The sequence below is a fragment of the Pan troglodytes genome, chromosome 18, assembly GCF_028858775.2.
Source record: "Pan troglodytes isolate AG18354 chromosome 18, NHGRI_mPanTro3-v2.0_pri, whole genome shotgun sequence".
Lineage (NCBI taxonomy): Eukaryota > Metazoa > Chordata > Mammalia > Primates > Hominidae > Pan > Pan troglodytes.
In genome coordinates this window covers 13,083,699-13,099,525 of record NC_072416.2, presented here as the reverse complement: position 1 = coordinate 13,099,525, position 15,827 = coordinate 13,083,699, and the positions used below count along the sequence as shown (strand labels likewise).

General features: G+C 39.1%; 1 protein-coding gene across 39 annotated transcripts in view; it reads right to left on the bottom strand.

The window, feature by feature from the left end:
- ATF7IP2 (activating transcription factor 7 interacting protein 2) overlaps positions 1-15,827 on the bottom strand; it is a 97,632-nt gene that overhangs the window by 18,654 nt on the left and 63,151 nt on the right. For all 39 annotated transcript variants that reach the window (XM_009430276.4, XM_016929393.3, XM_054668161.2 and 36 more), the window contains one exon: positions 7,502-7,659. In XM_009430276.4, the coding sequence (XP_009428551.1) occupies positions 7,502-7,659 (158 nt within the window). The remainder of the gene's footprint in view (positions 1-7,501; positions 7,660-15,827) is intronic.

Sequence of the window (15,827 nt, the reverse complement as noted above, 5' to 3'; positions counted from 1 at the left end):
ATGCCTGTAATCCCAGCTACTCAGGAGGCTGAGGCGGAAGAATCGCCTAAACCCAGGAGGTAAAGGTTGCAGTGAGCTGAGATCGTGCCGTTGCACTCCAGCCTGGACAACAAGAGCGAAACTCCGTCTTCCAAACAACAACATCAACAACAACAGCAACAAAAGAATGAGTAGGGAGCAACACATGCAAAATAGTAGTAACTTTCTTAAGATACTGTGGCTAGTAACTCCTTCCTGTCCCCCTTTCCATCTCTGTAAACATTTCCTTATCATACGGAATTCAATGCAAGATTTTTTTAGGCAGGATTAATATTTTATTCCATCAGTATTGGTGAAATGGTCTGCTCTTGGGTGCCTTAGACCCTGATGCTTACTCTTTGGAAGTAATTGCACATAAAGGCATTTCCTTCCAACTTAAGCAAGTTTAATTTTTGTCATGTGTTTTGGGCCATAAACTTTCTCTTCTATGAGCTTCTGCAGCTCAGTTGTTATTGCCTTTCCCATTTCCTCCTGATTCTAAAAACAAAAATGCTTAAACTTCTAAATCTAGCCATACTATAGACACGGACAACAGTGGCACTAATTCCTTCAATACCTGTGGCATGAGAAAAAACAATTATAAAATCTCCTGGTTTTCTCTAGAGCCAGGATAACAACGGGGAACAATATATTTCTTTTTTCCTTTGTAAGGGTTCCTTTATTTCTTAAATGTTTTTAAACATTTAAACATAGATAATGTATACAAAAGTACATGAAGGACAGGTAGAACAGCCATGATGGAGCCCCACACTTGAGCAATTTGAAAAATTGGGGAAAAAAATGTCTATTTGAAGACATTAGAAAGCTGTGGTGGCAGCCATAACTTGAGAGACCAATAACTAGAGAGACCAAGATCCAAGAGAAATGAGCTGGACACTTGGCCAGTGTTCTTCTCTCAAGGCATTTGTCAACTCAGCCACACAGGATGCTATGAAACCAAGCAAAAAGTGACTGAAATCACAGAGGGCTGGTATTGAGGAGCCAAGAACTGGAATATAAGACCAGCAATAGGAGGGGTGCCATAGGCCATATCCCAGGCAAGAGGGCTGTAACACAAGAATGGGGGAAAATAAGAAATCACTGTCTTATAAAATCAGTAGATCAGCCTCAGTTCTGCTCAAGTTCTGAATAGATTGAAATATTGTATTGTATCTCTATTGCCATGTAATAATTTACCCCAAAACATAATGGCCTAAAAATCCAAACATTCATTATCTCAGTTCCTGTGGGTAAACAAGTAGGAAGTCGTGTAGTTCAGGAGCTCTAGCTCACGTTTTCTCATGAGGTTGCAGTCAGGATGTTGGCAGGTGCTGTAGTCACCAAAGGTCTGACCAGGGCTGGGGGTCAGAGCCTAAAATGGCTTGTTCACATAGCTATTAGCAGGATGCCTCACCATGTAGAGCTCTGCACAGATTGCTTGATGTTCTTATGACATGACAGTTAACTTGCTCCAGAGCAAGTCATCTAAGAGAAAGCAAGGAAGCTAATGTCTTTTATGACCTACTAGAATAATGTCACTTGTGCCATATTCTATTCATTAGAAGTGAGTCACTAAGTATAGTCCAAGATGGAAATTAGGCTCCACATTTTAAAGGAGGGGTATCGAAAATTTGTGGACATATTTAAAATCCATCACAGGTGCTGTGTCTCTCTGCTGCTTTCCAGAGTACAGAGTGAATCTAGTCTGGTGGAAGACATCATTTAGAGCCTTTACAGTTTCCAATATACAATATCCAGTAATCAAACACAAAATTAGCAACTGTCCTAACAAATAGGACAAAGATGTAAAACAGCAAACACAAATAGAGTTCAAAGTGACCCAGATAGGAGAGTCATCAGAAATAGATCTGAAAATCTGAGTGATTAAAATGTTCAACACCTGGATGGCAAGGTAAAGAATTTCACCAAAGAACATGAATTTGTAAAAAATAACCAAGAACTGAAAAATATACAAATTGAAATTAAGAATACATGGGTTTAATAGCTACTTGGATCCAATAAAAGAAAGGATTAATAAGCTGGAACACAACACAGGTTAGTTGAAAATATCCAGACAAAAGTATCTAGAGCAAAACAGATGGAGTATATAGAAAAGCACATAATTAGAAACCAGTAAGACAGAAGACATAGAATGCTCCAGAAGCAATATCTGAAGCAATAATGTCAAGAATTTTCCCAAGATAATGAAAGGTATCACGCCATAGATTCAAGAAGGGCCACAAACCCCCATCAGTATAAATTTAAAAGGCAAAGTATACTACCACCACCCCACCACCTAACATCTTATAGTATATTGATGAAAACCAAAGTAGAGTATCTTAAAAGCAGCTAGAGACTTATCTTTGAAAAAGCAAAAATAAAACAAATGTTAAAACATTTCAACAGAAATAGAAGTCAGAAAGCAATGTGATGAAAATGAAAGTGCTGAAAGAAAAATAACTGCCAACATATAATTCTATACCCAAGTTAAAATACCCTTCAAAATTAAGACAAAATGAAGTCATTTCCGGATAAAAACTGATGGCATTTTTTCTAAGCAAAACTAAAAGCAAAAGAAATAATAAATGGAGATCTTCTTGTGGAAAAAAAAATGAGCCCAGATGGAAAGATGAAACTACAGGAAGAAATGAGCAAGAGAAAACATAAATATGTGGGTAACTCGAAATAAAAAATGATGGTACATAGTAGTCATCCTCTAGGACTTAATGTAAAATCGAAACGCACAAAAACACATAAGATGGGGAAAACAGTAAACAAAGCTAAAGTATTCTAAGATCAAGCATTGTCTATAAAATAGCAGAAGTAGTATTCCGAGTAAAGAATACATATCATTATCTTAGGATAACTTCTAAAGGAATAATGAAAACGGTAAAATTAACAAAGTAATGGGGAATGGAAAAAAGATTAATTCAAAAGATGGCTAAAACAGAGAGACAGATACATATAAGGAAAAGGACCATAAAACAGGGCAAACAGAAAACAGGTAGTAAGATTGTAATTATAAATCCACACACATCAGTCAGATTACACTAAGCATAAATCATTTTTCTGATTAATTATTTTCAGATTAAAAATATATTTTCCATTAAATAAATACAATGCTAGTGCCCATGCAGCCATATTCAGGTAAGTAAATTTTAAATTATCAGCACTTCAGAAATCCATATGCCTCTATCCTATATCATAAACTTCCTCACCATAAATGGCATATGTGGTACTAATCTCCTTGTTTTATTCTTTAGATTTACTATCCAGCTTAGAATCCCTGAATCATCACTTTGTTTTATGGCTATTTTTGAACTTCATTTAAATGGAATCATATGAGTCTTTTGTGTCTACTTTCCAATCATACGTTGTGGGAATAATCCATACTGTTGCATGTGACTGCAGTTCCATGTGACTGCAGTTCCTTCATTTTCATTCATTTGCAACATTCCACCGTATAGATTTACGGTAATTTCTTTTTCAACTGTAGATGGACACTTTTTACTTTCAGTTTTTGGCCATTATAAAAAATGCTGCTAATAAACATTCCTATACATATATTCTATGTCATATCAACATGCAATAGATATACCTCTAACTAGGATATATCAAGAGCTGGGACTGCTAGGTCAAAGGATATTCATATCTTTGATATTTCCAGATAATGCCAATTTTCTTTTAGAGTACTATACCAATTTACTCATGCAACAAAACATTAAATACTACTCCCTTTATTTCAAAACCTCACGAATACCCAGTAGTCAGATTTTTAAATGTATTTTTTCCTTACCTGATATGAAATGATATCTCATTGTGGTTTTAATTTGCATTTCCCTGATTACTAATGAAGATGAACACCTTTTCATATATATATTGGCCATTTCGAACTCCTCTTTTGTGAAGTGGATGCACAAGTCTTTTGCCCATTTTTCTTTTGCATTATTTGGCTTTTACTCATTGATTTGTTGAAGTTCTTTATATATATTCTGTGTACTAGTCCTCTACAGGTTATATGTGCTGCGAGTATCTTCTCCAACTCGGATGGCCTGTCTTCTCACTATCTTTATAGTGCCTTTTGAGAAAAGAAGTTTCTAATTTTAATGTGGTAAAATTAATCAATTTTTCTTTTATGGCAAGGGCATTTATGTCTTAAGAAAACTTTCCCTATCCAAGTTCATGAAGACATTATATATTCTAAAAGCTTTATAATTCTAATATTCTATTCTAATATAATTCTAATATTCTAAAGCTTTATTAATATATATTCTAAAAGCTTTATAATTTCCTTATTTTTAGTTCTTTAATCCATATGAGTTTTTCTGTATAGCTTTACAAAGGAGTCCAATTTCATATTTCCCCCAACATAAACAGCAAACAAGATGGTACCATTTACTAAAAGTCAATCATTTCCCAAATGACTGACTGCCACACAATCTCCATCACATATCACATGTACATACATACATGGGTTTCTGGACTCTCTACTGTTACACTGATCTATTTGTCCAGCACATGCCAACCTCATACTATGCTATTACTGTAGCTTTGTAATATCCTAACATCTGATGGCAAATTCCTTCCATTTTGTTTCACTAATTAAAGAGTATCTTGACCTCTGAACCCATTGCATTTTAGAATCACGTCATTAAGTTCTATAAAATTACACACTGAGATACTGACTGAAGTTGTACTCTATAAATATAATACTCCTTTGTCCACATCATATATCTTTTTAATTGATTTTTCTTTAATATCTAACGTTTTACATTTTCTTCAGCTATTGTTTGTGTTATTAAATATATTCCTAGGTACTTGATGTGTTTTGGGGCTTCTATAATGGTGTTACAGCTTTTCCAAAATTTTATTTACTGATTGTTTCTATCTTGTATTCTAAACAGGAATACGAAAGATTTCTTAGATATTTGAATTCAGCAATCTTGTTTTACTCTTATTAATTTTAATAATCTCTAGGTTTCACTAGATTTCATACACACACACCCCAATCACCCCAAAATAGTAATAATATTGTTCCTTCTTTATTATACTTTGTATTTTTCCTTTTCCCCCGATTTTTTGGCATTCTTGCATTAGCTAAGGCATCCAGTATGTTATATAAAATGGTGACAGCAGGCATCTTTCTTTTGTATCTCCAAGGAACACTTGCAATGTTTTACTCTCAGATTTGTCTTAGGGATTTTGTAGATAAGTTTTGTCAGATTAAAGAAGTTACCTCTATTCTGAGTTTGCCACGAATTTATTTTAATCATAAATGGGTATTTTATCAAGTCCTACATCTATAGTGAGTTGTGAGTTGATAATGGTTTTTCTCCAGGCAAATCACATTAGTGTATTTATTTTATTTTTTGAGATAGAGTCTTGCTCTGTCGCCCAGGCTGGAGTACAGTGGCGTGATCTCCGCTCACTGCAGCCTCTGCCTCCCGGGTTCAAGCAATTCTCCTGTGTCAGCCTCCCGAGTAGCTGGAATTACAGGCATGCACCACCATGCCCAGCTAATTTTTTTTTTTTTTTCTTTTTGAGATGGAGTCTCGCTCTGTCGCCCAGGCTGGAGTGCAGTGGTGTGATACTGGCTCACTGCAAGCTCCCAGGTTCAAGCCATTCTCCTGCCTCAGCCTCCTGAGTAGCTGGGACTACAGGCACCCGCCACCATGCCCGGCTAATTTTTTATATTTTTAGTAGAGACGGCGTTTCACCATGTTAGCCAGAATGGTCTTCATCTCCTGACCTCGTGATCCACCCACCTCGGCCTCCGAAAGTGCTGGGATTGCAGGCGTGAGCCACCGCACCCAGCCTAATTTTGTATTTTTAGCAGAGACAGGGTTTCTCCATGTTGGTCAGGCTAGTCTCGAACTCCCGACCTCAGGTGATCTGCCCACCTCGGCCTCCCAAAGAGCTGGGATTACAGGCATGAGCCACCGTGCCTGGCCAATTTTTGTATTATTATTATTATTATTTTTAGTAGAGATGGAGTTTTACCATGTTGGTCAGGCTGGTCTCAAACTCCTGACCTCAAGTGATCCACCTGCCTCAGCCTCCCAAATTGCTGGGATTACAGGCGTGAGCCACCGCGCCCAGCCACATTAATTGATGTTTAATTGTTAAACCAAGGTTCCCTGAGTCAAACTCAACTTTTGTAGACTATTGAACTTGGTTTACTAGTTATCTTGTTTAGGACGGCTGCATCTATTTTGTGGTTTAAAGCAGGCTGTAATTTTCCATTTCTGTAAAATTTAAAAATTGATTTTATAATAGTATTAGGGTTATGCTAGTCTCATAAAATGAGCTGAAGAACATTCCCTTTTTTTCTATTCTTTGGAAGAGTTTGCTTCAAGCTGGTGTTATTTCTTGCTTAAATATTTTATAAAACTCACCATTAAAGCCATCAGAATCAAGTTACACATTTGTTACACCTATCCGCACATTCACCATGGGCTGAGAGTGCTGCCTCAAACAGTTTTATAAATCGCAGGGTTCCTCCTTCAGAATAGAACATGAGATAGATTTGTTCATATAAAAGACACAAACCATGGCTAAATTGGATATATTTTTCTATAAAGTGCTATTTTAATGGTGTCTTTTTCACTTCCATCACTAGCACTTTTTATTTTTTGTTACTTCATGAGTTTTAGCACATGCATCAATAAGGGGTCACACTACAAAGTGTCACTGAAATGTAGCTCTTGCCTTCATCAACTAAATGCCTCCTTCACAGCAGCTTCCTGAATTAAAACTAAAATGTGGGCCCAATATTACAGAATATTAGGGCATCTCCTGAAGGGTCACAACTGCATGTTAAATCCCCCAAAACAAACATAAATGGTTTAGATCTGTAATGCTTCTCCTTTGTTCTCCTTTGTTTTAGAGCCTCCTTGTGTACGCATAGTTATTTGTGGGAAAGGGTGTTCTTCAAACAATGGCCACCATTTAATCTACTTATTTTTGATTGTATGTTTTCCTCTTTTTAAAAACTCAAGTATAGGGCCAGGCGCAGTGGCTCACGCCTGTAATCCCAGCACTCTGGGAGGCCAAGGCAGACAGATTGCCTGAGCCCAGGAATTCCAGACCAGCCTGGTCAACATGGTGAAGCCCTGCCTCTACAAAAAATATAAAAAATTAGCCCAGCATGGTGATTGCACACCTGTAGTCCCAGTTACTTGGGAGGCTGAGGTGGAAGATCACTTGAGCCCAGGAAGGAGGTCGAGGCTGCAGTGAGCCGTGATTGTACCACTATACTCCAGCCTGGACAACAAAGTGAGACCCTATCTCAAAAAACACCAGAAAACCCAAAAACCAAAAAAAACCCCACAACTGAAGTATAATATGTAAAAGTAAAACTATAGGACATTTTAAGAGTGAATGTTAAGAATAATCAATATTACAAAGATCCAAAACTGTGATGAAGAAAAAATTCATTATTATAGATTTAGATAAATTTATGCATTTTTGCAGAAACACCTACCTTTCAGAAACAGACTTATTTTGATCTGATGACAAATTAATTTTTTTACTTCCTTTTTCTGAAGGGTTAGAAGGCTCATAATTCACAGAAGGCTTTTCAATTGGACTATTAACTGACTCAAGATTCTTATCCAAAATCATAGCCTCTGAATTTGCAACCTATTAAATAGGTGAGAAAAAAGCAGTTGAAGGGAATTTTACCAATTGTATCCTTCCAAACAAAATTACCATTTTCAAAGTATTCTTGCATACATATGGCAAAACATAAGTTAAATCACATGTATTTCGATGGCTGATGACCATGATTGTGATTTGCCTGCCAAAATGAATTTTTAAAAACTCCGAAGAAATAAAAATAATGGTATACATCAACTTCCTAGCTTGGATGGAAAGAAGGAAAAACAAATGTTCAGGTACTTAGACAACACTTTATTCCTATTAGAGTTTTAGGAACTAATAAACACTATATTTAAGAAAATTTTACTTTTGTTATACTTTTAATAAAGACTAGAAATAACTCAGATTGCTAACTTGCTCTTCCAATTGTTGAGTTTATTTAAAACTTGAAGCTGAAACATTCAGTGTTCTCAGCTTTCGTTGAGAACTTGCAGCACTTTATATATATGTAAATATATATGTACATTAATTCAAAACGATCAAGGACAGCATGAACAAAAATGCACTAGGTGCCATGGAAGCTGGGCACCCATCTGTTGCCCCAAACCTGTAGCAGTGGTGGCTAACCCCCCAATTCCATACTTGTAGGATTAGGGGGCCCAATTCACCACAGCAGCACTATCAGTTGGGTGCTCATCTGACATCTGGGGCAATGGCAGGCCCAATCCGTTGCAGTGGTAGTGACCATAGGCCAACTTTTCCTGAATTTCCCACCCAATGGCACTGGGGATTGAGGTGGCACCGGCAGGGGCTAAATGGGAGACCCAGTGGAGCCAGAAGAATGAAGCTAAGCAGTATGGCACTGTAAGAGCTCTGAAAAGTAAACTCTCATTGAAACTGCAGCTTAAAAGAAGAGGCCAGGATCTACACACTAAACCTAAACAGGGGAACTTCCTGCTGAAAGGGAGTCCTATGCTTAGTGTTTTCAAAGAGCCCTCCCTGTGACTGGATACTGAGACATTTCATCCTTCCAAGGCACTAGCAAAAGGGTGTCCAGCCAAAATCTTGACTTTCTCTCCGGGGCATACTCTTCTGATAGTGAGCCTCTTAGAGTCTTCTGCAATCTGGTCAGGCTGAGAATTGCCTAAATCATTAAGTCCTGGTTCCTTTCTGCTAAACAGTTTGTTTCTTCTTCAATTTTTCTTTTTTTTTCTCACATTGTGAAAAGAAGCAAGAGGAAATCAGGCCAAACCTTCAACACTTTGCTTAGAAACTTCATACACCCCTGTAATCCCAGCTACTCAGGAGGCTAAGGCACGAGAATTGATTGAACCCAGGAGGCGGATGTTGCAGTGAGCCGAGATTGTGCCACTGCACTCCAGCCTGGGCAACAGAGCCAGACTTTGACTCCAAAAAATAAAAAAATAAAAATAAAAAAAGAAATAAAATCTCATAAGTCAAACAAAATCCAAATTCATAGTTTACAAGTTCTGTTTTCCATGTAATGTAGGATACAATGCAACTAAACTTCCTGCCACTACGTAACACAAATCCCCTTTCCTCCTGTTTCCAATAACATGTATCCTCATTTCCTTTCAAGTCCTCACCAACAATGCTTTTAATGTCTATATTTCTATCAAAAGTTTGGTTATGAAGATCTAGGTATTAAGTCCATGGTAGGTTTTCTCCACTGTGCTCATTTCCTTTTAACCTCCACGGGCAGTCTTTAACTTCCAAATTTCTACTAAGAGTCTGTTCAAGGTAATCTAGGCTTTTTATAAAGCATGCTCCTCAAAACTCCTCTAGTCTCTACGCATTACCCTACTCCAAAGCCACTTTCACATTTTTAGGTATTGGTTACAGCAGCACCCCATACTTCCTGGTACCAAATTCTTTGTGAATTTCCTGAAGTTACCTTAACAAATTACCACAAACTGCATGACTTATTTTATCACAGTTTTAGAAGCCAAAAGTTTGAAATCAGTTTTACTAAGCTAAAATCAAGGTACTGGCCTTCCTTCTGGAGGCTGCCTGCGTTTCTGGATTTGAGGCCCTCCTCCATCTTCAGTGTACTTCATTCCAGCCTCTGCTTCCATTGTCCCACTTCCTTTTTCTGCCTTTGACCTTCTTGCCACTTTTTTTGTAAGAACTCTTTTGATTAAAATGAGCCCACACAGATAATCCAGGATTAACTACCCATCATCTCAAGGTACTTAATTTAATAATACCTACAAAGACTCTTTTCACCATGTAAGGTAACATATTCACAAGTTCTGGGAATTACGTCATGGACATCTTGCAGGGACCATTTTTTCCATCTACCATAGCTGTAGAAGGTCGAAAAAACACTATCAACCATCTTGGCACAATTAACTCAAACATGACATTTACAGAACATTACAACCAACATTCTGTACATGGAACATTCGTCAAGTAAAATAATATGCTGGACTATAAAATAAGTTTAACTTTCAAAATTTAAGTTTTACATAGTATGTTCTCTGACCAAATGAAATCAGGTATTATAAAAATAAAATACCTAGAAGTCACAAATATTTTGAAATTAAACACACACTTCCAAATAATTCATATGTCAAAGAATACAAGGAACATTATAAATCATTTTGAACTGATGGAAAACAAAGATATGATGTATCAAAGATTATAATATTTGCATTAAGAAGTACATAATGTAACCACTAAGAAGATGCTTAGAAAAAGTGATACTTAGAAGGAAATTCAGCTTTAAATGTTTAATGTTAGAAAAGGTCTCTTAAGAACCTGGAAAAAGAACAAATTATAACTAAAGTCAGTAAAAGAAAGACAATAAAAAAAAAAACAGGGATCAAAATAAAGAAAACAAATGATAGAAATAACAAAATCTGGTTGATCAAGAAGAAAAAATAATAAATATATAGATTAACCCACATCAGAAACAAAGTACAGTGATACACTGTAGAACCCCAAACATTAAAAGGACAAGTGAATTTTTTTTTTTTTTTTTTGAGATGGAGTCTCACACTGTCACTGGGCTGGAGTACAGTGCCACAATCTCGGCTCACTGCAACCTCCACCTCCCAGGTTCAAGCGATTCTCCTGCCTCAGCCTTCCAAGTAGCTGGGATTACAGGCACCTGCCACCATGCTCGGCTAATTTTTTGTATTTTTAGTTGAGACGGGGTTTCACCGTGTTAGCAAGGCTGGTCTCGAACTTCTGACCTTGTGATATGCCCGCCTCGGCCTCCCAAAGTGCTGGGATTACAGGCGTGAGCCACCGCGCCCAGCCTAGGACAAGTGAATTTTACTGATAACTTTATGACAGTGAATTCAATAATTTAGATAACACGGATAAATTCCTTACAAAGATAACTTGCAAAACTGATAAAAGATGGAAAAAAAAAATCTGAATGGCTCTGTACCTACGAAAGAATTGGATTTTCAAGTAAAAACCTTCTTACGAAGAAAGCTGTGGGCCAGGCGTAGTGGCTCACGCCTGTAATCCCAGGACTTTGCGACGCCAAGGCGGGTGGATCACCTGAGGTCAGGGCAGGCGGATCACATGAGGTCGGGAGTTCAAGACCAGCCTGACCAACATGGAGAAACCCTGTCTCTACTAAAAATACAAAATTAGCCAGGTGTGGTGGCGCATGACTGTAATCCCAGCTACCCGGGAGGCTGAGGTAGGAGAATTGCTTGAACCCGGGAGATGGAGGTTGTGGTGAGCTGAAATCGTGCCACTGCACTCCTGCCTGGGCAACAAGAGTGAAACTCCATCTCAAAAAAATAAATAAAAAAAGAAAGCTCCTTGCTCAGTTTTCAGAATCTAAGTGGTGAGTATACAAGTATTCACTATAAAATTATTTCGGATTGCTGGCAAGATGGCTGAATAGGAACAGCTCCGGTCTGCAGCTCCCAGTAAGACTGATGCAGAAGGCAGGTGATTTCTGCATTTCCAACTGAGGTACCTGGTTCATCTCATTGGGACTAGTTGGACAGTGGGTGTAGCCACAGATGGCGAGCTAAAGCATGGTGGGGCTCTCACCAGGGAAGCACAATGGGTCAGGGAATTCTCTTCCCTACCCAAGGGAAGCCATGATGGACTATGCCGTGAGGAATGGTACACTCCAGCCCAGATACTGCATTTTTCCCACGGTCTTCACAACCCACAGACCAGGAGATTCCCTCCGGTGCCTATGCTACCAGGGCCCTGGGTTTCAAGCACAAAGCTGGGTGGCTGTTAGGGCAGACACTGAGTTAGCTGCAGGAGTTTTTCTTTTCCATACCCTAGTGGTGCCTGGAATGCCAGTGAGACAGAACCGTTCACTCTTCCTGCAAAGGGGGCTGAAGCCAGGGAGCCAAGTGTTCTGGCTCGGCAGGTCCCACCCACACGGAGCCCAGCAAGCTAAGATCCACTGGCTTGAAATTCTCGTTGCCAGCACAGCAGTCTGAGGTTGACCTGGGATGCTCAAGCTTGGTGAGGGGAGGGGCATCGACCATTGCTGAGGCTTGAGTAGGCAGTTTCCCCCTCACAGTGTAAACAAAGCCACTGGGAAGTTTGAACTGGGCCGAGCCCACTGCAGCTCGGCAAGGCCACTGTGGCCAGACTGCCTCTCTAGATTCCTCCTCTCTGGACAGGGCATCTCTGAAAAAAAGGCAGCAGGGGCTTATAGATAAAACCCCCATCTCCCTGGGACAGAGCACCTGAGGGCTTCAGTAGACTTAAATGTCCCTGTAGGACAGGACTCTGAAGAGAGCAGCAGATCAGTGGATCTCCCAGCACAGCATCTGAGCTCTGCTAACTGTCAGACTGGCTCCTCAAGTGGGTCCCTGACCCCCGTATATCCTGACTGGGAGACACCTCCCAGCAGGGGCCAACAGACACCTCAAACAGGAGTGCTCTGGCTGGCATCTGTCAGTGCCCCTCTGGGATGAAGCTTCCAGAGGAAGGAACAGGCAGCAATCTTTGCTGTTCTGCAGCCTCTGCTGGTGATACCCAGGCAAACAAGGTCTGGAGTGGACCTCAAGCAGACCTGCACCACAGGGGCCTGACAGAAAAGTAACAAACAGAAAGGAATAGCAGCAATATCAACAAAAAGGACGTCCACTCAGAGACCCCATCCGAAGGTCACCAACATCAAAGACCAAAGGTAGATAAATCCACAAAGATGGGGAGAAACCAGCCCCAAAAGGCTGAAAATTCCAAAAACAAGAACGCCTCTTCGCCTCCAAAAGATCACAACTACTTGCCAGCAACAGACCAAAACTGGACGGAGAATGAGGGTGACAAATTGACAGAAGTAGGCTTCAGAAGGTGGGTAATAACAAACTCCAATGAGCTAAAGGAGCACTTTTTTTTTTTTTGGGGACGGAGTTTTGCTCTTGTCGCCCAGGCTGGAGTGCAGTGGAACGATCTCGACTCACTGCAACCTCTGCCTCCCGGGTTCAAGCGATTCTCCTGCATAGCCTCCTGAGTAGCTGGGACTACAGGCGTGCACCACCATGCCCAGCTAATTTTTTGTATTTTTAGTAGAGATGGGGTTTCACTATGTTGGCTACGGTGGTCTCGAACTTTTGACCTTGTGTCCATCTCGACCTCTCAAAGTGCTGGGATTACAGGTGTGAGCCAGTGTACCCAGCCTAAAGGAGCATCTTCTAACTCAATGTAAGGAAGCTAAGAACTTTGAAAAAAGGTTAGATAAATAGCTAAGTAGACTAACCAGTTTAGAGAAGAATATAAATGACCTGATGGAGCTGAAAAACACGGTAGGAGAACTTCATGAAGCATACACAAGTATTAACAGCTGAATTGATCAAGCGGAAGAAAGGATATCAGAGATTGAAGATCAACTTAATGAAATAAAGCAAGAAGACAAGATTAGAGAAAAAAGAATTTTTGAAAAGGAACGAACAAAGCCTCCAAGAAATATGGGACTATGTGAAAAGACCACACCTATGTTTGATTGTTGTACCCGAAAGTGACAGGGAGAAGGGAACCAAGGTAGAAAACACTCTTCAGGATATTATCCAGGAGAACTTCCCCAATCTAGCAAGACAGGCCAACATTCAAATTCAGGAAATACAGAGAACACCACAAAGATACTCCTGGAGAAGAGCAACCCTAAGACACATAATCGTCAGATTCACCAAGGTTGAAATGAAAGAAAAAATGTTAAGGGCAGCCAGAGAGAAAGATAAGGTTACCCACAAAGGGAAGCCCATCAGACTAACAGCAGCTCTCTCTGCAGAAACCCTGCAAGCCAGAAGAGAGTGGGGGCCAGTATTCAAGATTTTTAAAGGAAAGAATTTTCAACCCAGAATTTCATATTCAGCCAAACTAAGCTTCATAAGTGAAGGAGAAATAAAATCCTTTACAGACAAGCCAATGCTGAGACATTTTGTTACCACCAGGCCTGCCTTACAAGAGCTCCTGAAAGAAGCACTAAACATGGAAAGGAACAACCGGTACCAGCCACTGCAAAAACATACCAAATTGTAAAGACCACTGACACTGTGAAGAAACTGCATCAACTAACCGGCAAAATAACCAGCTAGCATCATAATGACAGGATCAAATTCACACATAACAATACTAACCTTAAATGTAAATGGGCTAAATGCCCCAATTAAAAGACACAGACTGGCAAACTGGATAAAGAGTCAAGACCCATTGGTGTGCTGTATTCAGGAGATCCATCTCACATGCAAAGACACACACAGGCTCAAAATAAAGGGATGGAGGAAGATCTACCAAGCAAATGGAAAACAAAAAAAAAAGCAGGGGTTGCAATCCTAGTCTCTGATAAAACAGACTTTAAACCAACAATGATCAAAAGAGACAAAGAAATGCATTACCTAATGGTAAAGGGATCAATGAAACAAGAGAACTATCATAAATATATATGCACCCAATACAGGAACACCCAGATTCATAAAGCAAGTTCTTAAAGACGTACAAAGAGACTTAAGACTCTCAGACAGTAATAGTGGGAGACTTTAACAACGCACTGTCAATATTAGACAGATCAACGAGACAGAAAATTAGCAAGGATATTCAGGACTAGAACTCAACTCTGGACCAAGTGGACCTAATAGATATCTATAGAACTCTCCACCCCAAATCAATAGAATATACATTCTTCTCAGCAACTCATCATAGTTATTCTAAAATTGACCACATAATTGGAATTAAAACACTCCTTAGCAAATGCAAAAGAATGGAAATCCTAACAGTCTCTCAGACCACAGTGCAATAAAATTAGAACTCAGTATTAAGAAACTCACTCAAAACCACACAACTACATGGAAACTGAACAACCTGCTCCTGAATGACTACTGGATAAATAACAAAATTAAGGCAGAAATAAAGATGTTCTTTGAAACCAATGGGACCAAAGACACAATGTATCAGAATCCCTGGGACACATTTAAAACAGTGTTTAGAGGGAAATTTATAGCACTAAATGCCCACAAGCGGGAAAGATCTAAAATTGACACCCTAACATCAAAATTAAAAGAAGTAGAGAAGCATGAGCAAACAAATTCAAAAGCTAGCAGAAGACAAGAAATAACTCTAAGATCAGAGCAGAACTGAAGGAGATAGAGACATGAAAAACCCTTAAAAACAAACAAACAAACAAACAAACAAATCAATGAATCCAGGAGCTGGTTTCTTTTAAAAAAGATCCAACAAAACACACCGCTAGCCTGACTAATAAAGAAGATAGAAAAATCAAATAGACACAATAAAAAATCATAAAGGGGATATCACCACTGATCCCACAGAAATACAGACTACCATCAGAGAATAATATGAACACCTCTATGCAAATAAACTAGAAAATCTAGAAGAAATGTATAAATTCCTGGACACATACACCCTCCCAAGTCTAAAGCAGGAAGAAATCAAATTCCTGAAAAGACCAATAACTAGTTCTGAAATTGAGGCAGTAATTAATAGTCTACCAACCAAAAGTCCAGTAACAGACGGATTCACAGCCAAATCCTACCAGAGGTACAAAGAGGAGCTGGTACTGTTCCTTCTGAAACCATTCCAAAGAATAGAAAAAGAGGGAATCCTCCCTAATTCATTTTATGAGTCCAGTGTCATCCTGATACCAACACCTCGCAGACACAACAAAAGAAAATTTCAGGCCAATATCCCTGATGAACATCAATGCGAAAATCCTCAATAAAATACTGGCAAACCGAAAC